General features: G+C 35.6%; 1 protein-coding gene across 1 annotated transcript; it reads left to right on the top strand.

The window, feature by feature from the left end:
* Positions 1-1266: 1266 nt before the first annotated feature.
* Positions 1267-5519, top strand: LOC107764665 (uncharacterized). Its single transcript, XM_016583269.2, has 5 exons — positions 1267-1469; positions 2622-2706; positions 3557-3670; positions 5074-5175; positions 5269-5519. Exons 1-5 carry the CDS (start codon positions 1384-1386, stop codon positions 5311-5313), a joined length of 432 nt encoding a protein of 143 aa, XP_016438755.2. The 5' UTR covers positions 1267-1383; the 3' UTR covers positions 5314-5519.
* Positions 5520-27209: the final 21690 nt, after the last annotated feature.

Raw genomic sequence — 27209 nt, 5'->3', positions numbered from 1 at the left:
TCAATTACCAGTCGGAAAACTAGCTAGCCCATGCTATTTTCACCAGTTTTTGGGTGAAATTTTTTTCACTCACAAAACTTCAAGTATTTTTCAAATAAAATGCATATTCAAACACAACTTCAACTTTCAAAAATTATTTTTTAACACAACTTCAAAAACTTTGTCAATTTTCAACCCAAACTATTTCCATAGCTAAATATTAGAGTCCATTACTCAACTGATCTCTCAACTATCCCAAATTATCTGTTAAAGTCAGTTTTCTTTCGTTTGTAACAACAAAGTCACTTAACTATACATATAACGCTCAGAAGGTCACTCAACTAGATTTTTCAAATTTTGGGTTGTCAAATACCTATTCCCTCTAAATTATAAGCATTTATCTTCTTCTTCTTCTTTTTTTTGCTTTTTAATATTATGATTTTCTCTTTTTAATTTATTTTATGGACTTACCTATAGAATAAATAAATTTTATTTATAAATTAAAAAAATAAAAAATAATTGAGCATATATAAGCTGGAATAACAAAATAGTGAGCATAGTAAAAAACATTAATTAGAATAATTTGTTCGTAATAATAATTTTAGTATTAACAACAAAAATTTAAAAATTTATTTGCACAATTGAGAATGAAAGAAAATAAAGGTCGTAAAATATATATTCCATGCATATAATATAAAAATAATTATTTAAATAAAGGTATTTTATAATATACATTATATATTCTTGAAAAGTATGCTCAATTATATTATTATTCCGTCATTATATGAACTAAAAGCTTATTTTTTATTTTTTATTTTATAAATAAAATATATTTATTTTATAGGTAGTCCACAATATAAATTAAAAAGAGAAAATTATAATATTTAAAAAGTTAAAGAAAAATTGATAATTTAGAGGGTAAAATAGGTATTTGACAATAAAAATATTGAAAAATCTAGTTGAGTGATCTTCTGAGTGCTATAGCCATAGTTAAGTGACTTTGTTGCTACAAACAAAAAAGTGACTTTAATAGATAATTTGGGATAGTTGAGTGACCATTTGAGTAATGGACTCCTAAGTATTATACTAACTGTCAAGCCTAATTTTGCATCTTGTATTTCAGATGGGGGGAAAAAGATCTTTAGGAGCCTATTTGTAATAACCATGATCTTTAGGAGCCAATTTTAATAACTAGGATCTTTAGGGAGCTCAAGTGATATTATCCGTCAAATTTTGTAGAAGATGATGCTACTCAAATGCTGACCAAATACCAATAAGGAAAAAAGAAAAACCAAAATATTATAGTTGGCAAAGAACTCGCCACATAGAACTTCTTTCTCCTACTTCACCAATTAAAACAAGAGAGAGAGAGAGAGAGAGAGAGAGAGAGGGGGAGAGAGAGAGATGATGCTTCAAGCTATCAATGGAGGGCTCAAGTTTAAGGAAAAGACTTTAACTTTCTCAGAATTTCATAATTCAGCTGTCAAAAAGTAAGTTTTTTTAAGCTATTATTCAAGAATCAATCTTTTTATTTTTATTTTTATGTTTGACAAGTAATATTGATCTTAATTTTTTGTGGGTAGTTCCCATTTTTGCTTACTATTTACCTAACTACCGGTTTTCAGTGTTATATTTTTTTGTCTATTAGAGCAATTTCAGTCTTTAAATTGTTCATTAAAAGTGTTTATTTGCTTAATTTTTCATTTTTACAAATTGTCTTTGTATGTAAAATTCTAAAAAGATTTACTCTTGGTTGAAAAATTATGATGATGTGGGCCTTAATTATTCATTTTAATTGTATGTGTATGTGAATTTGAATTTGAGATGTTCTGATGTGGTAAGCTTGCTGAAACTTCAGTGTGATGGTCTGAATATTGGAACACTTAATTGAGGAAATAGAATTGAAGCTTTGAATTTCTATGAAGGAAAAATAAGAATTCTGTATGAACTTTATTCCTTCTATAGTAATTTTCCCTAAAGATGGAAGCTTTCTGTATATAATAATTCCTCTTTATCACTTTGTGTGAGGTAGTTTCACTCGACACGAAGTTTAAGAAAAAGGAGAAGAGTATCATTATATTTGTGTCGCTATAAAAGCTTTTTATTATTAAGGGTAAGAATGGGTAAAATGTTTTCAAATATAAAAATATGTTATTCTTTTTGGAACAGACTACTAAGGAAAGTGTGTCATGTAAATTGAAACAGGTGGAGTAATATTCACTAACTTTATTAGAAAATATGCTGAGTTATGATGGAAAGAAGAAAGAACTTCGATGCATTATCTCAATGTTTATTTTTCTCTGTCGAGCATTGTAGTATTTTGTTATGAAAAATAGGCAGAACTCTTTCTGCGGTAGTATCGCCTTTCTGTTATTCAGCATTCCACTCAATATTCTGCTGATAGAATGGTGAACGTTAAAATCACATGACTATTCGGTTTTGCTCCTTTTAAACAGTGTTATCAAAGGCTCATTTAATGTGCGCTAAAGCCCTGAAGCTCATTAAAGCTCAGGGAGAGCGCTTCGCATCGCTTAAGCTGCGGTTCAGTGTAGGCAAGGCACTAAAGCGTGCGCCTCATTGCCCATGAGTTTTATCATATGACTATTCCGTTTCCTCCTTTTAAAGAAGCGTTTCTTTGTCAGATTTGAATGCGGGAATCTGCACAACACTGGCTTGGCTTCATCGAGAACCAGGAGTCAAGCAATTCGCGTCCTGGCTAATCCTAATGTATGCATTATGAAGGCTCTTCCATGTATGTAATACTAGTACTAGTATAATGGGTTTGAATAGCTCAAATATTTTTAACTAATGAAAAAAGATAATTTTTTTATGTCTGTGACATGTGGTAAAATTATGTGAACGACAATTTAGTAAGGCTTGCTTCTACTTTCTTGTTATATGAGCTATTATATCTTCGTCTTCGAAAGGTTAGCCATTAATCATGCTTTATCAGTCCTATTCCGAATTAGGAGAAATTTTTGGATTAGTTAATTGAGGTTTGTATTGGAATGATATGGACTTGAATAGAGTGAAATAGATAGAGGATTCGATAGCTAACTATCAACAACATGGTATCAGAGAAGAGGAGTTCGACATTTGACGTTTCAACGGTTTCATTGACCTTTATCTTCGGAAGTTGGTGCACATGCCAAGTTGGTGTACAATTTAAAGTCTACTTAAGTTTTAGAAATAAGAAAAATTACATTTCATATAATATGATGAAGGGAAGCCTTGGCGTAACTGGTAATGCTGCTGACATGTGACCAGAAGATCACAGATTCAAGCCATGGAAACAACCTCTTGCAAAAATGCAGGTTAAGGTTGTATATAATAAACCGTTGTGGTCCGGCACTTCCTTGAACCCCGCGCATAACGGGAGCTTAATGCACCAGGGCTGCCCTTATACTATGGTGCACGGAAGTCTCAAACCTAGTACTACGCTTATGATGTTTATCCAAGTTTCCTTGGAGTTCTCAATCTCACGCTTTACTATATGCTGTAACATGGAAATATCTTCATAGTTACTCGAGGTCGTTATTTATTAAGAGCTTCGAAATGAAAACTTCTTTGTCTGCAGGTATCTCCGGGGAAAGAGAGAGTAAAGAAGGAAGTGATCATGGTGGATCCTTCAGAAGCCAAGCGATTAGCTGCAAAGCAAATGGAAGAAATTAAAGCTAAAGAGAGATTTCAAGTGAGTGAACCTCCATTTTCTTGCAACGTGTGATTACTATTTTGTTAGCCAAATCTTACTGCGATTAAATGTGTAAACATTAGAAATGTACTGAATCTCTGTGACTTGGCACTATCGACTCTTATCTGCCTCTAATTAGATTGAGTATAGGCTATTGAATTAATGTTCCTGCTCGCATCTCTGTAATGTTAGTAAACTCGGGCATTGAATGTGATGCTACTAGTTTAATTCCACTTTTGTCTGAGAAAAATCGTCTCTAACGTTTAGGTAAGTCATTTCCTACAAGTGCTTAATTCTGCCAAGTTAAAGTTCGGAAGATTTGAAAGTTGGAAAATATATAATACCTTGAGGGAGTCACCAATATAGTAACGGGCCTATTGTTTTATGCATGTTATAGTTAATTGTAGGAGTGTCAGATGAAGTTTCTATCGTAATTTATGACAACAACAATAACTATACCTCAATCCCAAGCAAGCTGGGATAGGCGATATGAATCTTCACTTTCTGTGTCGCTCCATTAAGCTCATCTCAAACTAATATTACATATATAGCATTAGAAGCTACGGTCATATCACTGACAAGACGAAAAGACTCCTAGAAAACATCGAATGAAGTTTCTATCATAATCTGTTTAGCGGGTGGGGGGTGCGCTAGGGGGAGAGGGGAATGATTTAGGAAGTACTCATTACATGCTAAAGTCGCCTAACATAAACCCCGCCTTATCGTACCTCGGATAAATGTTTGAGATCTTCATTTGCTAGACAAAGAAATAGTTCACTTTCCTTGTTATTGGCTATTGCATAGTTCAATTTCATTTCTTATGTAAATTCTTGTACAAGTTTCATTTTGTTTCTTATGTAACTTTGGCATACTTAAGTTTGAGAAGCCGGAGTATGATGTCCTTTCCACCTTGAAGATTCTTGTACCCAGTGGCGAAGCCATGAATTTCTCCAAGGGTGTTCAAACTTGAAAGAAGTGAAAAAAATTCTTCGACAAAGGGTGTTCAATATATGTTATATGCCTCCAAAACCTAATATTTTACATATATACACAACGTAATTTTTCGACGATGGGTGGTCAGTTGACCGCCCTTGATAGGCTTTAGCTTTGCCCCTGCTTGTACCGATGTTTTTGAAACTTGTTACTGTTACATCATTTCTTTTTCTTTTTCTTTTTCTTGTAATTAGAAAATTTTATTAATTACCTGTGAGAATTACAAGCCAGGGGAGATTATTCCAGATCTACCCCTCTCAAAAATAGCACAAAATATCCCTGCCATTGTCTACTCTACAACATCCCGTTCTAGACACAATTTCTAATTTCTACTGTAAAGAACTCACATATTCATATAAGACTCTAATGTTACATCAATTCTACACTCTCGGCTCTGACTTATTTTACAGAGACGGCGACAAATAGAAGCAATTAATGGTGCATGGGCTATGATTGGTCTTACGGCAGGATTAGTCATTGAAGGTCACACCGGACTCAGCATTCCGTCTCAGGTATGAATACCACAGCGCATCGAAGCTCAATGGCAGTTACATATGAATGAAACTTTAACTTACAACCCCCCCGAATTATTATTTTTTTAACAGTTGGCGAGCTACTTAGCTGCAGTCGTGGGGATATTTATGAGATAGATACAAGTCGAGATGAGGAAGCAAATAAACTATGATCAAATCACTCTTTAACACAAAAAATGGAGATTGTGGGAACTGCTAATTCTTGTGCAGTATTTTGGTTTTCAATTTTCTGCATTCTTTATATGTTATGGCTACAATTTTGTATATCTTTCCTTTCATGGGAAATGTCAATAAAATGCATAAATCATTACTGTTGTCGATTATTTTTGGAGTTCAGTTCATTTAGTAAGATGAAGGGAGCCTTGGCGCAACTGGTAAAGTTGTTGTCATGTGACCAGGAGGTCACGGGTTCGAGCCGTGGAAACAACATCTTGCAGAAATGCAGGGTAAGGCTGCATACAATAGATCTTTGTGGTCCGGCCCTTCCTAGACCCCGCGCATAGCAGGAATTTAGTGCACCAGGTTGCCTTTTTTTTAAGTGATTGTTGACAAAGTTGTTTCCATTCTCTCATCTTGATTGAAGAAGTGAATCTCTGCCACTCTTTTAAAGTTGTGGTTATATTTTAAATACATAGTAAATGTTGGTTATATTTTAAATAGCACCCCTCAGAGTGACTACAAGAGCAATCTCTCTCATTATGGGCTTACATCAAACTGTAAGGCCCAATAATGTTTTATTAATGTACTCTCTTTTATGGAGTAGTATTTTCTTCAAATATAAGAAGTAAACTATCATATAATACAGTGAGACTTCTATAACATCATTCCTATATAATAACTGTTCACTATAAAAATTAAGTTTTCTCGGATTCGATTTTTATATTATGTTAGAATATATGTCCTCTATAACAGTACTACACTATAGCAGCCAAAAAGTATTAGAACAAACGAGGCTATTATAAAGAAGTTTGACTGTATAACTATGTCCATGTCAAGCTACCACTGAAGAGTATGATGGGATAAATGAGATATTTTCACATTTAACTAGAGGTCTCGGGTTTGAATCTAGGAAGGGAGAAACCCCCTTTTCTTCCTTGTTAGAGTGTTTCTCCTTCAATGAGCCCTACACTGCCCAACTCAATTAGTCGTGTCGGTGAGTTCCTGATACTGAAAAGTTAAATAAAGTATTTATTTGGAATTTTTACCTCTTGTGGCAAATGTTGATACATTGTTTATTTTATATAAATACTCTTTTAAAAAATTATATTTCATAGCTACCTTTTGATTTGTATAGCCAAATATCTATTTATGGCAACTTCCTACCCTTAAGCCATAAATACGCTTTGTATTATTTTTCTCTCTCATTCTTTCAGATTTTTCTCCACCCTCTCTCTCTCTCTCTCTCAACGCCAGTCTTTCTCCATGAATACAACCATGATTCTCCACTGATTCATCTCCATTGTCGAACGAAATTTTCATTATCAGTGGATTGGGGATCTGAATCAATGTCGAAATCAAGCCCTAGAATACAATCATTTTTCGGTTTGATGCAGTTTTCCGGTTCGATTTGTACACCCCTACCTTTCCATTCCACCAAACTCCATCGGGATAAAAACACCCTTCTGGTAGCGCCATTGTGCTAACCTCCTATTTCTTCGAATCCAATGACACCATTGCATCAATCCATTTGTTATCATACTTGCTCCTATATCCAATCCAATAAAAGATATTTTCAAAAAAAAGAAAAGAAAAGAAAAATTCCCGCCAGCGAAGAAAATATAGGGATTTAGCATCAGCAAGTTTTATGTTTCGTATCAATGTCGAAATCTGACATAGGGTAAATTGGGGCTGACAATGGAGGTTTGAAATCTGCTATCGATGAGACGACATTAAGGGTATTCTTGAACAAAGATGACAGAGTTTGGGGCTGAGCAACTTGAAGAGTCTGTTATCTTTCTTTTCATTGTATTTCAATGTATCTCGTTGTATTCTATGTACTTCATTGTATTCATTGTCTTCTTTTTTTCATTTTATTTCAATGTATCTCGTTGTATTTCATGTATTTCATTGTAATCACTGTCTCGCTATATTCCATGAATGTATTCATATGTTTTTTTAATTAATACTCCCTCTGTTTCAATTTATGTGAACCTATTTCCTTTTTAGTCCGTGCCAAAAGGAATGACCTCTTTCCTTAATTGGAAACAATTTACCTTTACACAATGATTTATAGCCACACAAAATATATGTGCCTCATTTTACACCACAAGATTAAAAGTCTTCTCTCTTTTCTTAAACTCCGTGCTGAGTCAAATGAGTTCACATAAATTGAAACGGAGGGAGTATAATTTATGTATTCAGATGTATTTATAAATTCAGATTTATAATTGAGTTTGTTGAGTTATATTAGGAGTCTATTTGTGTTAATTGATTCACTTTCTGTTTAAAAACAACTAAATAGACCACGATTTACGCTTTTTACGTTACTGTAATCACAAATATATATTGTGAATATAGTCGAATACAATAATTGCCTAGTTGTACTCCCCTGTTTCACGCCGAGTTTTGCTATTGTATTCATGAATACAGTAGCTTAAATACATCGAATACACTCTAGCAAAATTGAAAACATAGCTATAAAAAGTAATATAGTAAATGATAGCTACAGCTAGCTAATAACCACTAAACAATAGTGGTTTGTGAAAATTTCTCTATTTATTTCGAGTTTAATTTCTTGTGTTTATCATATTTCTTTTGAGGAAAAGCCCATTGGGCTTAATCCTTGAAGCCACTAATATATTTACAAATATTATATATTTTCACTTTCTTTATATCTTGTCAAATTCTTTCTGTTTTATTCAATACAAAAGACAAAGAAAAGGTCAAAAATGAAGTTTAGGCAGAGGAAGCATAAAGGTATAAGCAAATCGGAGATGCCCCAATATTTGAATGACTCGCAATATTATAAGTGAATGATATGATTAACAAAAATAACAAATGTTTGTGGATAAGTGATCACGCCCAACTATGCCTTATAAAAAGGACAATGCGGTCGTTGCAAATATAATCCGTTTTACAAGTCCGGAGTCGAATCCCACAGAGAACTAAGGCTTAGCTACAGCTGTTCACTATCACCAAGAAGACAACCTTGAACAGTTCCTAACTTATAGATATTTAGATTCTTGTGTTTAACTAATTGATTAATAAATTAAAATAATAAATTAACAACTAAAGATACTAAGAGTTAGAGACAAGATTAAGGAGGTCTAGAGTTATGATTTCCCCAATTGTCGGAATCCTTCCCGCTATGTCTTCTATAATTTCGCCTAAGTATTCTCTACCGATCATGAGCACTCTTATTACCGTAAATCTCTCCCGAGTAATCACGACAATTTACTAGACGCACTCTCCCGAGCTACGCTAGCTGGCTTTTGATACAGCTCACTTCAGATCGCACCCAAGGCTTCGTTATCCCTAATCCCGCCTTTAAACCCTCGGTTATTGATCCCTCATATACTCTGGGAGTGGTGTTGTTCAACAATTACCTAAATATGCACTCTCTCCCGAGTTATACATACTAAATAGGCACAGCTAATTGAGAGCTCTTCAATTAACTACAATAAGAACGTAGTTGAACAAATAGAGATTATACTACGGCTCAATTATATAAAAACATAACAAGAATTTATCCTACAAAAGGTTCTATCAAAACTCTAGATAACAAATTAGCTATTCATAATAGTATGTAAAACTACAATACTAAAAGTCATAACCAACAATAAAAAATAGGAAGAGGAAAGAAAAAACTTGTAGAAGAATTCCCAAGCCTTGCTCCTATTGTGTCTCTGCCTCCTTAGGTCAAATCTATGTCAAAAATATGTCCCCTCCAATTCTTGGCCGGCTTCCTTGGTTTAATATAGGGTTTAGGGCTTAAATTCCCGTGTTTTGCACTTTGGTCCCTGAAATTTACGCATCCTGCCGCGGTTCCACCGCGGTCGCGCCGGAACCGCGGCCAAACACCCTCTCAGATTCTTCAGTTGTCCGCGACTGCCCTCTGTCGCGGTTCTGCCGCGGTCGCGGTTTTTGACCCTGTTCCGTTTGGAATTTGGAAAAACGTAAAACATGAAAGTTGTAGCCCTTTGAGTTAGCTTTCCAACCATATATTTTGGAGCTCAAATTGAGTTCTGAGTAAAAAGTTATGTCTATTTTACTAGACAGTGCGCAATATGCCTCTTCGAGTTTTCGTTTTGTTGTTTTATCATCCGTTGATCCCCGAACGCGATCCCGGCTTAATTCCTTGAGCTATTACTCAGACTTCAAAGCTCCAAACCACTTAAATTCATTACATAACATCTATATAGCTCGGAATCACACCTACAAGGCATAAAACACACAATTAGTGCAAAACACTAGTGATTAAAGCGCAAACTCAACTAAAGTGCAGTAAATTAGAGTGTAATAATCGATTAAAATACGTAATTATAGCCTATCATCAATAAGTGTTATGGACCAACGTAAGAATTTGAGATTATCACACCCCTAAATGTATCCCAAACTTCCAATTAAAAACATATGGTGTAAGTTAAAAGACTTCGAAAACATTGGAAAAAGAATAAATGAATGTGCATATTTAATTGGGATGTTCGTAGTCCAATTTTGCATTTGTTTGTACAATATCCAAATATTTTTTGGAAAAATATTTCCAAGAAAATAATAGTCAATTATATATATATATATATATATATATATATATATATATATATATATATATATATATATATATATATATATATATATATATGTTATTACAAAAAATATACAATATAAATTTTATACACATTTGTGGTTACCGAATATAAATAGTTTCGATCTATTTGCCCTATTTTTCCTAAGACCTTAAAGTCAAAGTATGTTTTGTATCTGCAAAATATTATAGGTTTATTAAACTAAATCGTCCATAGTTGTGTTATGATAATTATACTTCGATTGAACTTCGTGTGAATTTTGCAGTATTATTGTAATTTAACTTGTTATAATAAATAATATATTTTATTTTTAAAAAATTATCAAATGTTTCATCAATAATTACGTATCTTTTTTGAGTAATCTAATAGTATATATAAAACTTCTTTTACGCTGTAGATCAAAACTTTTAAGTTAATTACACAAAAGGTCATCCAACTTAGAGAGAAACTAAAAAATGAATAATTTCATTCAACCAATAATTTTGAAACTTTTTCATAAATTTGGGCCACAATTGTTTTCTTCTTTTTCCTTTTCTTCTTTTATGCCCTTTTTTTGGTGTTGATATTAGGTTGCATTTTATCTTTTTCCAATAGTGAGGCAAAATGAGACAAAATAATGGTAAAATTGAAAAGCAGGTAAGAAGAAAGAGGATAAACGTAACGTAACTTTGATCTTTTCCAACAATAAAGAGGACTTTTTTTTGGTCTTTATCCTAAAATCGAACTTATAATATGAATTAAAGTGTTAAAGTGAGACTTGGTAAGCAAAATTGAAAGAGAAGAAAAGCTAAATAAAAAATAATGTTATATTTGAGTGGAGAAATCCAAGTGTTTTCCCTTCTTGGCGGACTTACATGACGTGAATTTGAATTAATCGGATCAACAATTAACGTGACGTGAATTTGAATTAATCGGATCAGCAATTAACGACGAGATGGTGATGATGTGACAATGACTTTCAATTCCTTAGCAACATTGTAATTAGATTGCGTTTGAAATATGAAAAAGGGAGTGGAAACTATATTATAAAGAGTTATCCAATTATATAATTATATTAATATTTTATGAAGTAGATAGATATGGATGGACATTGATGACAAATATCCATTATTATTATTCATAAATGGGAAACAAGCTTCCTAGGATAGAGCAAGGGGAATTTCAGGCACATCTATATACAAATATCATCATTTTTATTAATTTATTGTAATTTAGAAAATTCAACAAAAGTTAGTGCGCGGAATTGAGAAAAAATCTATCAACTCCTCTTTGGATTTGTCAAACAATACCTTTCCCTTAAGACTCTTTACTCAAACGTGGACATAAGTTTGACTGCTAATATTTCTAGTATTTAACTTGTTGTACTTTAAAAATTATATATATATATATATATATATATATATATATATATATATATATATATATATATATATATATATATATATATATATATATATATATATATATATATATATATATATATATATATATATATATATATATATATATATATATGTATGTCTCCAAAATACTAAATTTGAATGAATTTGTTCTGTAAGGGGGTCGTTTGGTATGATGGATAAGAAAAAATAATCCTGAGATAAAATTTAGTACCGTCGTATCCCTTTTTTGGAAATTCTCACCATTTCTTGATGGACCCAATTCAATTCATTGGGATCTTTCATTCTAACTTTTTTTTCACTAATTATGTGATAAGTTATCTCATAATAGTAGCTATTTTTCAATGACTTTGCAAACGCTGGCTATTTTTCAATTACTAGTCCGAAAACTGGCTAGCCCGTGCTATTTTCACGTGGATAGCGGGACTGGGTAGACGGTCTATCTGTCCTTAAGTGGTATTACCAGCCATTCTAAAAGAGCAGTTGATAGAAGTACAGTCGGATCTTTCTATAACAGCATCACTATACAATCAGATCTCTTTATAACAATATCCATATATAACAACAATAAAAAATAGGAACAAACGAGGTTGTTATAGAGAGGTTTAACTGTATAATAATCATTTACTATAAAAACTAAATTTTTCTCGGAACATATTTTTATATTATATTATAATATATGTCCACTATAATACCGCTTCATTATAGCAACCAAAAATATCGGAACAAACCAGACTGCTATAGAGAGGTTTGATGTATAACAATCATTCAGTATAAAAGCTAAGTTTTTCTTAGAACAAATTTGTAATTATGCTATAATATATGTCCTTATAATAGCACTTCACTATAACAACCAAAAAATATCGAAACAAATGAGGTTGTTATAGAGAGGTTTGACTGTAGAAAAGTTATGTATGGTATATGTTATAATTTTAGTGAATTTTGATACATAAATTATGCTTTGCGTGAAAATTAGTAGGTTCAAATGAATTCGATACCATAAAATTGGATATGCCCCAAACAGTTTATTTAACAATTTAAGTCTTCATCTATACGATATTTCGTCCATTTTAGGTTCTATTAATTTTCAACATCTTCTTGTTTTGTCAAACAAATATTATTCCCTCAAGATAGTTCACTTAAACGTGGCAAATTAATATACACATAAATTTATCCTATTGTGATTATTATGAATAATTTTGTTCTTCTTCTCTATTTATCCTAATTTTTGGAAGATAATAGTGGTGCTCAACTGCTCATAAGTCACAATTGCAAAGATTTACGATATCGAAAACCAAGATTGAGAGACCAATATGACAAGCCAATTTTAGCTTCTCAAGTCACCAAATTACATGACAAAAATATCAATATCCATGTAAAGTAGCTTTGATGGGACGGAACATTTTTATAGAAAATTGACAAAACTATTATAAATATATTGTATTTATTATCCCCGTGAATAAATATTATCCCCGTAAAAGATTATTTACAGCTAATATTGTAACAGCTTACACAACAGCTTCGTTACTTCTATAAATAAAAGATATTTCAGTTTATTATATACATCAATTTGAAGTTGAATAATACATCAATTTTTCTTTATACTTATTTTTGATTTATTTACTTTATAATATTTATTTTATAACAAAAACCATGTTATCATCTTATTTAAACAAAATTCGATTGAGGTTGAAAAAGAAAGGTTGAAAATAGGTGACTTACATGAGGGAAAAAAATGTGCAATTTCATTTATAATACTCGTCAAAGATCTTAGCACCTCAATTTCACCACTTTACTAAAGTCTCAGTAGCTGCAATAGGGGTGGAACGGGGTTCAACCGAACATTTTGCCGAAAATTAATTATATATATATATATATATATATATATATATATATATGAAATGTTGAATTTTCTTTGCTTCTTTACGTGTCCACTATTTTTCTTTTTTTTTCTTTTTTGAATTTCCTAGATAAATATTCTGCTTCTACCACTGGCTGCAAGATCTGAAATGTGATTGGGGAAAGAAGATTATTATATTAAATTTTATATTTTGAAGATATATCAAAAGATGTTGACAGGAGATAACTACCACAGAAATATAAAATTTAACTAAATTATTCACGTGATTGAGAAAATTCAAGATAAGTTGGTGCATGGACTTGACGCAAAAACGATCAACTTCTTCTTTATCTTGTAAACAAATTCCATAGAATAAATGAATATTTTAATAATTTTAAGTGGAGAATTTTTTCGAAAAGATTGAGGCGTGGGGATTATATAATTGTTAACCAACCATGTGATCCCATATGGACCAAGACAACACTGTCACCATCCCAAAAAAGTACTTACTATTCGATAGGAATTGAATTTTTAATTAATGATAAATAGGTTAGAAGAATTATTTTTAAAATAAGAGAAATAAGGCGCAATATTATAAATTATAGTATAGGGCAGCCCGGTGTACGAAGGATTTCGCATTCACACACAGTTTGTGGAAGGACTGCACTCCGAGGAGTGTGATGTAGGAATTCTACCCTAATACAAGCATTAATGGCTGATTTTACGGCTCGAACATGTTACTTATAGGTTACACAAAGATAACTTTATCGTTGTTCTAAGACTCCCCTCAAATATCATAAATTAGACTCCGAAACCAATAATGTGTAAAACGTTATAAAGAACATAAATAATGCGAAAAATATATCAAGTCAAAATTATTAAGAAAAGAATGTCATATAGATGAAACGAGTGAAGTGTAGCTTAAATGCATACTTTTATTATATAATTTCCTTTTTCCTTTATGTGGTTCCATTTTTTAGTTTTATGTGATCTATATCCCTTAATTGAAATTTCAAAATGCTAGGATATTGATGGGTAATGTGGTTAGCTCCATTGAATTGGCTAGTCACGAGGCCTTGTATTGGAACCAAGAGACAAATTGGCTAATGTGCTCCTCAAATTGATACAATTAATAGAACAAGAATAAATTTGGACACATGCAATTGTGTCATTTCCAAAGTGGGAATCGAAGATTTTTTGGGACAACTATTGTATAAGTTGTGGTGGAACAAGTAGAAGAGTGATCATAAGGTGTCTCAAGATTTTAGGGTGTCTAATTGAATTCGATATTATTCATCGATTAATTCATTTTTGAACTGTATTAAATATAAACGGGCCGGATATCTTATTTATTTTTGCCAGACTCGTCTTCGACCCCCCCCCCCCATATTCTTCATGACCTACCCGTTTGCCATTCTTGTAGTGGAATAAGTTGAAGAGTGATCATGAGGTGCCTCAAGACTTTAGGGTGTCCAACTGAATTCAATATTATCCGTCGGTTAACTCATTTTTTAACCATATTAAATATGAATGGATCGAATATCTTATACATTCTTCCTAACCCGTCTTCGACCCGCCCATATAGTATCCCACCGCCTATTTGCCGCTCCAGTAGTAGAATAAGTTGAAGAGTGATCATGAGGTGTCTCAAGACTTTGCGGTGTACAATTGATGTTCATGGACAAATTCACAGTGCATCTTATAGATATACGTGAACTCGGTAACTTTTACTTATGTTATGTATATGAATATTAAGAAATCAACTAAATATAAACAAATGAACTTAAACCTAATTATTATTATATATTAACTTGAGACTATATAGAAATTCATAAGTTTCAAATTTTACCTCCGTCTATGTTGATGTTCAAGTGATTGATTATGATTTTAGGCCATCCCTACCATAATTGATGGCTAACATTTAGATGTGGAATTTTCAGTTTGTATATTGTCATCTCTTAGAAGCAATTCTTTGCATTTATCTCTTATTTCGTTATATGTGTACCGTTTATCTCTTATGGCATTGGAATTTGGCAATTGTAATATAGTCACGCTACTCTATTAGAAAATATAAAATAGTAAAGGTCAAATATTCTTCTTCAAAATAATTCGTTATTACCTAACATCTAACGACTTGGACATTGACAATTTTCACATCATTCAAACTTTCTTAAAATGAGACTTATTCCTAAACAAAGAGATGCCCATGAAATTGGAGAGTGGACACGATAAACTTTGTTTCTTTGGCTTATCTAAGTCATTTAGTTAGTTGTCATAAATAATACTCCAATGTAAGTATTTAGAAATAGTGGTTTTGCGAATTAGATAAACGAAAAAGGGCAAACAATATACACACACACAAAGAAAAAAACAACAACAATAACCAGTAAAATTCCACAAGTGGGGTATGAGGAGGATAGTGTGTGCGTTTTACCACCCACCTTGAAGGTAGAGAAGTTGTGTGATAACCCAAAAAGTCATCACTTGCTTTTAAATTGAATTATGTGTTTTTGAGGCCTTGAAAACCTCATTTAGCATCACTTTGATTTGCATGTGTAGTCCGGACGCGTAGCCGGAAAGCTTATATGTGAAAATCTATGAAAAATGATAACTTTTGACTATAAAATGAATAAATTTGACATTGGTCAACGTTTTGGATAAACGGACCCGGACCCGTGATTTGACGGTCCCGGAGGGTTCGTAGGAAAATATGGGACTTGGGCGTATGCCCGGAATCAAATTCCGAGGTCCCAAGCCCAAGAAATGAATTTTTAAAGAAATTATTTTCTGAAATTGTTTAAAGGAATTTGAAATGAATTTCGATTAGAACATGTTAGTATCGATCCCGTATGTTGGTTTCGGCACCCAATACAGGTCTTATATATGATTTAAGATGATTCTATGGAGTTTGGTAAGAAACGAAATCCGTTTGACGTGATTCGGACCGTAAATGCAAAGTTTGATGCTTTAACAAGTTTTGAAAAATTTCATTGATTTTGAGGTTTAATTCGTTGATATTGAGGTTATTTTGGTGATTTGATCACACGGATAATTTCGTATGATGTTATTGAGTTAGTACGTATGTTTGGTTTTGAGCCCCGAGGGCTTGGGTGTGTTTCGAATGTGTTTCGGAAGGTTTTTGGAACTCAAAAAGTTGCAGGTTTCTGATGTTCAGTGCCCAGGGATTTTACTCTTCGCGTTCGCGTGGTCCCTCTCACGAACACGTAAGGCAAATTTCCCAGGTGCCAGATTTCTTCTTCGTGAACGCGAAGCTTGAGACGTAAATGCGAGGCTGAGGGGGGAATACCCTTTGCGAAAGCGTCCATGCACTCGCGACCACGTAAGGTTAAGGCCTGGGGAGGGGTCACCATTTTGTGCATCGCGAACGCGGCCACTGGCCCGCGAACGCGAGCCTTCTTCCGCGAACGCGAAGGTCTGTCAGACCTAACTCATCGCGAACGCGATGACCAATTTCGCCAAGTTATTTCAAGTTTCAAAAACAAAATGCCATACGGGATTTTCATTATTTTTCACAAACTTCATCTTCTCCACACCTTTTGGGCGATTTTTGAAGAAGAACTTCACCATAGCTTCATAGGTATGTAATCCTAAGCTCGTTTTCTTCCATTTTTATCAACACCCACTAGGTTTCTAGGACTAAAACATGTGATTAAGGGTAGAAAATTAGGGATTTGGGTAGAGTTAGAGCTTTTTGATTATTTGGGAATTTGACCTCGTTTTGGGGTTGGATTTCAAAATAAATTATAAATTTGGGCTTGTGGGTGAATGGGTGATCAGGTTTTGGTTCATACCTCGGGTTTTAACCATGTGGGCCCAGGGACAATTTTTGACTTTTTGGGCAAAACTTTAGAAAACTCATTTTTATGCATTCAAATTGATTCATTTAGCGTTTATTGATGTAATTAAATAACTTGTGACTAGATACGAACGAATTGGTGGTGGAATCAAGGGGTAAAGATATAATTGAATCGTGAATTGTGTTTGTGGCATCGAGGTAAGTGTTTGGTCTAACCTTAGCTTGAGGGATTAGGAGTCGAGTCCAATTTGCTATGTGGTAATTGTTGAGTATGACGTATATGCATAGTGACGAGTATATATACGCTGGTGTCTAGCATGCCCGTGAGTCTTTATATTGTGATTATCATGATTTCGTTGTATCTTTCATGCCTTGGTGATGGTTCTATTTGTTTTATAAAGTTTTTGGATAGAATTGTGACCTATGAACATTGAGGAGCGTTGGCTCAAGTTGTATCACAAATTGTGAAAGTATAAGTGACAATTGAACTTTTAGAGCATTGACTTGAGTTGGGAAATGAGTTGTGAAGGTATAAGTGATAATTGAACCTCTAGAGAATTGACTCGAGTTGTGAAGTGAATCGTGAAGTAAAAAAAAATGAGAAAGAGAAGAGATCATTATGTTGTCACCCTTGCCGGGCTATTGTTGATTTAATTTTTATCTAACTTGCCGGGATGTTGATGTTATTAATGTTGTTTCCTTGTCGGGATTTAATTGTTGACTTGTTGCTCCCTTGCCGGGATTTTTATTGCAATTTCCTTTATTTCCCTGCCCTATTGTTTGTGATTGTTGTTTGGATGAGGAAGAGAGTTAAAGCACGAAGGGTGATGTCGTGCATTGTTTGTTTTGTGAGGAAAAAGTGTAAAACATGAAGGGTGATGTCGTGTCGCACGATGTACCATTCCGTGCCTATTGTATTAATTCTTATGGTGAGGACGAGAGTAAAAGCATGCAGGGTGATGTCGTGCACTTGTCCTTGATTTTCCCTGATTCTTGCTGATAATTGAGTTATGTTGTCCTTTACGTTTATTTATTGTTCTGTTGTTACTTGATTTTATTTTGAGGTTATAGATTTCCTTACCCTATTCTCCTTGTGATTGTTGTTTGGGTGAGGAAGAGCGTAAAGCACGAAGGGTGATGCCGTGTATTATTTTGGTGAGAGAGTGTTAAAGCACGAAGGGTGATGCCGTATATTGTTTTGGTGAGAGAGAGTAAAAGCACGAAGGGTGATGTCGTGTACTTGTCTTTGATTTCCTAATTTTTATTGATAACTGTGTTACGGCTTCTCTACACTAGATTGTTGGTTTCCTGTTGATACTTGTTGTACCCCGCAACATGATTTCCCCTTCCTATTTTCAATTGAACTATTGTGAACCTCATACTTATTTGTTGCTCTTTTGTTACTATTCGATGTTTTCCCGCAGCATGTTTTCCCCCTCCCATACTTGACTGTATATGACTATTTCTTTTTGTTCTTCTCTTTCCGCTGTATATAGTCAAATTGCATAGGTTTATTTGGTAGTCTGGTCCTAGCCTCGTCACTAGTTCGCCGAGGTTAGGCTAGGCACTTACCAGCACATGGGGTCGGTTGTGCTGATACTACACTCTGCACTCTTTTATGCAGATCCCAGTGTTGTAGACTTCGAACTGCAGTGAGATTGCAGAATCTTGTTCATCAGGCGACCCGAGGTAGCCCTGCAGGCGTTCGTAGGCCTTGGCGTCTCTTTCTATCTACTTTACTATTTCTACATGTATTTCCAGAGACAGTGTTTTATTTAATTCTTTCAGGCCTTTATTTGTTGAATTCTTAGACTGTCTGTGAAACTGTGACACCAGTTCTGGGTAGTCGAGACTCAAACAACTGTAATAGATATTCATGTTCATATGGCTTATAGTTTTTTTTCGCTTATATTATATTCCATCGTTTAAATATTATTTCTTCGTAATTGGTAAAGAGAATAAGATTGGTAAAAAGGTAGATGGTTTAATAATTGGCTTGCCTAGCTCACATTAGTAGGCGCCATCACGACTCCCGAGGGTGGGAAATCTGGGTCGTGATAAGTTGAGCTCTAGGTTACATGGGTCTCATAGTTCACAGGCAAGCTTAGTAGAGTCTGAGAGATCGGTACGGAGACGTCTGTATTTATCCCCAAAGGATATAGGGTTAGGAAAAAGTTCGCATCTATTCTTTCCTATCGTGCGATTTTGATCTCTGAATGCTAAATTGAAACCTCTACTCGTGTCCTTTCGCGAATGGCGAGGTCATGTACCACTTCTTCAGTCGAGCAGCAGCACAGACCGGTGATAGATCAGCTACGTCTTCGGAGGCTTTGTGGAGGTTGTATAAGTTTCACCAAGCTCTTCACTACTTTCAGCGGTGCATCTTCTAAGGATCCCCAAGATTATCTAGGCAGCTATCATGAGGTTCTCAGGAACATGGGGATCGTGGAGACCAATGGGGTTGAGTTTTGCTACTTTTCGCTTGTCTGGATCCGCCAAGACATATTGGAGGGATTATTGATTGGCTATACCAGTTAGGTCATCAGATTTGACTTGAGAACAGTTCACGCAGCTATTTCTGGAGGAGTTTCTCTGCATCACTCAGAGAGAGGTTTATCGGAGGCAGTTTGAGCATCTCCAGCAGGGTTCTATAACTGTTACTCAGTACGAGATTAGATTCATCGACTTGGCCCGTCATGATCTTATCATACTTACCACTGTGAGATAGAGTGAGGAGGTTCATTGAGGGACTCGTCCAGCCCGCTCAGTTAGTTGGAGGTGGAGGTAGAGATATTAGGGGTGGAGGTAGAGGTATTAGAGGTGGAGGTAGAGATGCTAGAGGTGGAGGTAAAGGTATTAGAGGTGGAGGTGCAGATACTGTTCTAGTTTGTGGTAGAGAAGCTTTGGTTTTATTTTGCACCGTATCTAGTCATGCCTAGTGATTCATTGAGTTCTCTTGTTTATGTGTCTACACCGGTGGGTGATTCTATTGTGGTGGATCGTGTCCGTTGTTCATTTATAGTGGTGATTGGGGGTCTTGAGACTCGTGTAGATTTGCTTCTTTTGGACATGGATGATTTCGATGTCATATTGGGGATGGACTGGTTATCACCTTACCATGCTATCTTGGACTGTAATGCCAAGACTGTGACCTTAGCCTTACCGGGTTTACCTCATTTAGAGTGGATAGGGACTCCTAGTCATTCTACCTATAGTGTTATCTTTTATGTGAAGGCTCGGCGTATGGTCGAGAAGGGGTGTTTGGCTTATTTGGCATAGGTTCGTGATTCTAGTGCTGAGGTTCCTTCTATTGATTCTGTGCCCGTTGTTCGTGAGTTTCCTAAGGTATTCCTTTTGTCGATGCCCCCTTTTTCTACGGGTTGAAATCGGGTATACGACATTGGGAGGACAACTCTATTCCCTTTCGAGAATTGGGTTTTGGAATTTTGAAGAGTCGCCACCTAATAATTATAGTGCATTAGGACACTTTAAGAAAGGTTTGAGATGAAGAACCAAAGGTTGGGTAAGGGCTAGAAATTATCTCGAGGGGAAGGTGTTAGGCACCCCTCAAGATCCACTGGTGTGGTTCGTGGCCATGCTACAATTGTGACTTTAAGCAGACAAGTAGAAAAGAAAAGGATTTTTTATATAGTTTTACAAACAAGTTTAAGAGTTGAAGGAGTAGAGAGTTTGGAAAATTAATTTAAAAGAAAACTTAAAAATTAACAAGTAAAGGGGAGATGGGTCCTAGGTTTACAAATAATATGGATCACATCAATGCAATATCCAGCAATCACTCCTCAGAAGAGGGGTCGCACGTGATATTAGCGTACTGGTCATCATATCCATATTCTACCCATCCCACTCCGTTAAGGTATTAAAGCGCGGAAAGTTTCGTTACTTATTGCATGCTAGTACCCGTCCTAATCCTATCAGTCCCGGAGGCATTTAGGACTACTAATCCTAAAGGGAAAGGGATTTGGGGCCTTTTGAGAGCTTTTAAAGGACAAAACACTAGGCGTCAATCAAAACACATAATGCAAGTAAAAGGGGAAGCAGATAAGCAAGTAAGGCTCAAGTAAAACTCCTTAAGTCAGATAAGCCATAGAGTTTAACATGTCTTGCATGTACTAGTTTGGTCTTTAAAATTAAAGCAATATGCGGACTAGTTCAACACATACTTTTAGACAGGAAGTCCGCATTAGGCTCGCTCGAATGCAGTTCTTAAGGACTAGTCTACTTTCAGCTATGTGTTGGATAGAACTAACAATTTCGAAAAACGAACTGGTTATGAAGAGTTACCAGTTTTTTATTAGAGTAAAATGAGTTTCAGAAAAAGAATGTACTATTTTGGAAAAGATTTAAAAGAAAAGAAAGGAGCTTCAGAAGACATGCATACTAGTTGAAAAAAAAGGTTTCACGAACCTTATCAGAAAAAAAGTGAGTTTCAAAAAATGCCAGTTTGGTTTAGAAAATGTTTGTTAACTTACGAGGTTCAGAAAATCATAGAAGACTGCCAGTTTTACCAAAGTATATATTAATTTAAACAGTTGGTGCTGTTTTGAACAAATGAGACAGTTCTGACTCAAAGTTCCTATAGGCATGCTTTCTATACGTTAACTGATTTTAACACTTTTTAACAGGAGTCTTACAAACATGGTATCTATATGCAACTTTATAACTAAGCCTACAGTTTGCCTAATGGTATCATTATGTGCAAAAATGTAAACCTCTATGAGCACGGTATCTATATGCATAATTGCAGAAAGTTTAGAAGTTAAATCCTATAGGCATGGTCTCTACGTGTGAAATTGCGCAGTGTAGAAATTAAACCTATAGACATGGTTTATACCCTTTTGTGCATGAAAAGTAACCCCTCTCCCCTTTTCACTAAAATCCCATGAGTTTATATAAATTATTACAGACCAGTAAAAAATATAGAAATTAAAAATACATCAGAAATTACAACTTCATCCGACCAGCCTAATTCAGACTTAGTATCTAACAATATGAGATTGAACCACTTCCGAGATCCAGATTTCCAAAGCCTTCTCTTATCTAGGGTGTTTCAGAGATCCAAGGAGTTTCAGGAACTCCAGGCAGTGCTTACACCCAAGATGTTAATTAGAAAGAGTTACAATGTAGTGTGGAAGAGCCAGCCCTCAGGTGTCTAAGTTCAGGGGGGAGCTCATGGATCCCAAAGCAAGGCTCACAAGAGGGGGGCATAACTTAATGTTCTAAGAATGAGTGCAAGTGCAATAGAGGGGTAGGGGTGCCAAGGCAGGCTGGTGGTCGTACCTAGTCATAAGGTAGACTGGCACACCCTTGACCAAGCATGTTCAGCCAACAAATATGAGCACACACCTGTTGAAGGTCAGGCTATGGTCCAGACAATGATTAGGACATTGTTAGACCATAGTCTTAAACTCAGAATACATGTAAAGGGGAAGAGGAAGGGGAATTGGAAAGAGTTTAGGACAAAGGGAGTCCATACCATACACATGAACAACAATGTCAAGTGTTGTCATGCTTTCTAGACCATAACTCAACGTACAAAGGGAATTGGGGGTGGGAGTTCATGTAAGCACAGAACAAAAAAGTAAGTAAACTTGCAGAAATTACAGCATCGAAACAGTCAGAGGAAAGGCTGAAGAATAAACATGTAATGGAGAGGCAGAATTTAAACAAATAGAGACATACCAGTTGCAGAAAAAGTAAGCAAAGAGAAAAGCGGGATTTCTTTCAATCAAACCACAATTAGAGAAGAAAGCTTTAAGCTTGTGAGTTCAGAGAACTCGAATGTTTAAGAAATTCTAAGTGTATTTGAGAGAAGTAGTGACTTGTTGTGTTAGAACTTTTTCTTGAAAGAGAAAAGGGTACATGTATTTATAGCTTTGAAAACGAGTAGAAAACAAGGTAACAAATAAGGTTTCAACACAAACATGGAAATAATCACAGCCAAAATCAATTAACACAGGTTTTTCCCTTTAATCAAGGGATTACTGCTCAACGTACACTAACAGGATTAACATAAGGAAAGAAGATCAATTTGTAAGCAGAATGATTGTTGCCATAAAAGGAGCAGTAAAACCATATAGTAAGGGATTAAGTCTAAATATAGGAGTGTACTTATTTTTGGAAAGGATCTGATAAGGCCAAACAAGGAGAGAGAATCAATTAACCCTTAATGGGCGAGTAAAAAATCAGAATTTCATAAGGAAAAGTTTTGAAAATCAATCACAGAAGGGACTCAATATATAAATGAAGTGCACAAGTAATAGACATGTGAGGCCAAGCTATGGCAAGAAGAAACAGCATACAGTAATAGCGTGATAGTCACGTAGGTCAAATTTCATTGTCTTAGTAATAGAGAAAAGATCAGAAGCATGCAAAAGTTAGGTAAAAACCTTTCTGAAAATATAGTCGAGTTTGACAAATAGCAAGAACTCAGAACAAAGGAATCACATAAAGAAAACGAGATGCTGAAGTAAAGGAATTAGACGGAGCGATTTCAAACAGGCGAGTTGCACAAACAAACTCAAGAAATCGAACAGACCCCAAAGAACTAGGGTTTCCAAAATTAGTAGAGTTTAGAGGCAATAAGCAAGTGAAACAAATAAACAGTCTCAGAATCTGAAATAAAACCCCAAAAAATTAGGGTTTTCAATACTAATCTGGTGTAAACAAAGTAAATCAAACAGATAGACTCAGAATCTCAAACAAATCTCCAAAAATTAGGTTTTCAACACCAGTCGAACTTAGAGATGATAAGCAGATGAATCGAAGAAAACATTACAAACAGACTCAGAAACCCTAGTTTGAAAGCAAAAGATTTGGAAAAGGAAATTTGGGAAAAACGCATAAAACATCAAATATGGCACAGATCAAGCATAGATCTAAACAAATAAACGAAAAAGAACCTCGGATAGGCTAGGGCTTCTGAGAACCCTAGAAATGAGAAAGTCTTGGAAGAACAAAGATCAGATCTGGAGTCGATAAGGTCGGAATCAGGCTCATGAGGCTAAGACACGCTAGAGCAAGGCCGGAGATGGCTGAAAACCTCGAATCGACGAAGGTCTGGGCAAAGACCCTTGAAGTCTGGCTTTAAAACTTTAGGTATCAAGCACGTGAAAGTAGTAGGGGGTGAGTATAGGTCGTCCATGGTCAGAACAACCATGGATTCCAGTGGATTTGGGGTTGGAGGTGGCAAAGAGCGATTAGGGTTTCGAGAGAGCTCAAGAGCATTTGAGAGAAGAGAGGAGTTAGAGGCGGCACTTCTGAAAGAATGGGGTAGGTTTTAGGGGTCGTTTGGAATTAGAAAGGAAAGAAGAGATTTGGGTCGTTGATCAAAAATGATCAACGGCTCAGATTTTTTAAAAAAAAAGAAACGGGCGGGTTTGGGCAATTGGATCTGGTAATTGGGTTGAAATTGATTTAGAGGTTGGGGTTGGGTTGAATTGGGATGCAAATTGGGTTGTAATTGAAATGTAATTGGGGCTAAATTTTAAATAGCCATTTTTCCTATTTTATTTTATAAAAACTAGTAAAGGTTTTTTCTGAAACCAATTGAAGGTACTAAATTAATAAATAATATACAAATATTAAATTAAAAATGTTGGAAGTAATTTTATAATTATAAAATGTTGTAAGTCATAAAATAGGCTATAATTGCAATTACATACAATTTAGCTTTAAAATGCCAAATAAATTTGTAAAATATGCAAAAAATCACCTCAATTATATTTTGGTATAAATATGGGAATAAAATAAATTATTCACCAAAATTGATGATTTTGGGAATAATTATGGATTTTGTACTACTAAAATAGACAATAAATTGATTTTAAAAATCTTTAAGAATTAGGAAAAACACCAAAACTCTTGGGGCATGCTTATATATGCATGTACATGCTATTTTGAAAGTAATTTGTATAGAAATACATAGGGAAAAATTGGCTATCAACACCCTTCAGACCTGTCGGGTATGCCACCCGACAGAGATATTAACTTTTGCATTGATTTGGCTCCAGGCACTCAGCCCATTTCTATCCCGCCGTATCGTATGGCCCCGCCTAAGTTGAAAGAGTTGAAAGAGCAGTTGCAAGACTTGCTTGAGAAGGGTTTCATTAGGCCGAGTGTTTCGTCAGTGTTGTTTGTTAAGAATAAGGACAGATCGATTAGGATGTGTATGAATTACCGGCAGTTGAACAAGGTTACAATCAAGAATAAGTATCCATTTCCGAGGATTGATGATTTGTTTGATCAGCTTCAGGGTGCCAAGGTATTTTCGAAGATTGACTTGAGATCTGGCTACCATCAGTTGAGGGTTAGGGCATCTGATGTCCCTAAGATAGCTTTCCGCACTCGGTACGGGCATTATGAGTTCTTGGTGATGTCATTCAGGTTGACAAATGCCCCAGCAGATTTTATGGATTTGATGAACTGAGTGTTCAGGACTTATTTGGATTCGTTCGTGATAGTCTTCGTTGATGATATTTTGATATATTCTTGCAGTCAGGAGGAGCACGAGCAACGTCTTAGAGTGGTTTTTTAGACCTTGAGGAATAGTCAGTTATATGCTAAGTTCTCGAAGTGTGAGTTCTGGTTGAGTTTAGTTGCACTTCTGGGTCATGTTGTATCAGCAAAAGGTATTCAGGCTGATCCGAAGAAGATTGAGGCAATCAAGAACTGGCCTAGACTAGTATCAACTACAGAGATTCGGAGTTTCTTGGGATTGGTAGGCTACTATCGTCGGTTCGTGGAGGGGTTTTCATTTATCGCAGCCCCGATGACCAGGTTGACCCAGAAGGGTGCCCAGTTCAAGTGGTCGGATGAGTGTGAGGCGAGCTTTCAAAAGCTCAAGACAGCTCTGACTACTGCACCGGTGTTGGTTTTACCCATAAGTTCAGGGCCTTATACAGTTTATTGTGATGCATCTCGTATTGGACTTGGTACGGTGTTGATGCTGGATGGCAAAGTCATTGCCTACGCTTTGCGGCAGTTGAAGATTCATGAGAAGAACTATCTGGTTCATGACTTGGAGTTGGCAGCCATTGTTCATGCGTTGAAGATTTGGAGGCATTATCTGTATGGCGTGGCATGTGAGGTGTTCACGGATCACAAGAGTCTTCAGTAATTGCTCAAGCAAAAGGATTTGAATTTGAGGCATATGAGGTGGTTGGAGTTGTTGAAAGATTATGATATCACCATCTTATATCATCCGGGGAAGGCCAATGTGGTGGCTGATGCTTTGAGTAGGAAGTCAGCCAGTATGGGCAGTCTTGCTTATATTCCTGTCGGTGAGAGGCCGTTTGCTTCAGATGTTCAGGCTTTGGCCAATCAGTTCGTGAGGTTGGATGTTTCTGAGCCCAGTCGTGTGTTAGCTTGCACAGTCGCTCGTTCTTCATTATTGGAGCGGATCCGAGATCGACAGTATGATGATCCCCATTTGTGTGTCCTTAGAGACACGGTGCAGCACGGAGGTGCCAAGCAGATTACCTTAGGTGATGATGAAGTTTTGAGATTGCAGGGTCGAGTTTGTGTAGCTAATGTGGATGGACTCCAACAACAACAACAACAACAATGTGGATGGACTCCGAGTGTTGATTTTATCAGGATTTGCGGCAGCATTATTGATGGAGGAGAATGAAGAAGGATGTCATTGCGTTTGTGGCTCGGTGTTTGAATTGTCAACAGGTAAGTACGAGCATCAGAGGCTCGATAGTTTATTTCAGAGGATTTAGCTTCCCGAGTGGAAGTGGGAGTGGATCACTATGAATTTCGTTGTTGGACTCCCACAGACTCGGAGGAAGTTCGATGTAGTATGGGTCATTGTTGATAGGCTGACCAAGTCAGTGCATTTCATTCCTGTAGCAGTCTCCTATTCTTTAGAGAGGTTAGCTGAGATCTATATCCGGGAGATATTTCGCCTTCATGGTGTGCCCATATCTATCATTTCGGACCGAGGTACGTAGTTTATCTCACGCTTCTGGAGGGCAGTTCAGCAAGAGTGGGCACGCGGGTTAAGTTGAGCACAATATTTCATCCTCAGACGAACAGGCAATCCGACCGGACTATTCAGATTTTGGAGGATATGCTCTGAGCTTGTTACATTGACTTTGGAGGCTCGTGGGATCAGTTTTTGCCATTAGCAGAGTTTGCCTACAACAACAGCTACTAGTCGAGTAATCAAATGGCTCCTTATGAGGCTT

Source organism: Nicotiana tabacum, chromosome 9 (genome assembly GCF_000715075.1).
Source record: "Nicotiana tabacum cultivar K326 chromosome 9, ASM71507v2, whole genome shotgun sequence".
NCBI classification, from domain to species: Eukaryota; Viridiplantae; Streptophyta; class Magnoliopsida; order Solanales; family Solanaceae; genus Nicotiana; species Nicotiana tabacum.
The sequence above is the reverse complement of the archived record's forward strand: the minus strand, read 5'-3'. Positions and strand labels throughout refer to the sequence as shown.

Bases quoted from the DNA above. Each gene is read 5' to 3' on its own strand.
- LOC107764665 (XM_016583269.2), top strand. From the start codon at position 1,384: ATGATGCTTCAAGCTATCAATGGAGGGCTCAAGTTTAAGGAAAAGACT. The intron at 1,470-2,621 runs GTAAGTTTTTTT...TTTCTTTGTCAG, and splicing joins CATAATTCAGCTGTCAAAAA to ATTTGAATGCGGGAATCTGC. The intron at 2,707-3,556 runs GTATGCATTATG...CTTTGTCTGCAG, and splicing joins GCGTCCTGGCTAATCCTAAT to GTATCTCCGGGGAAAGAGAG.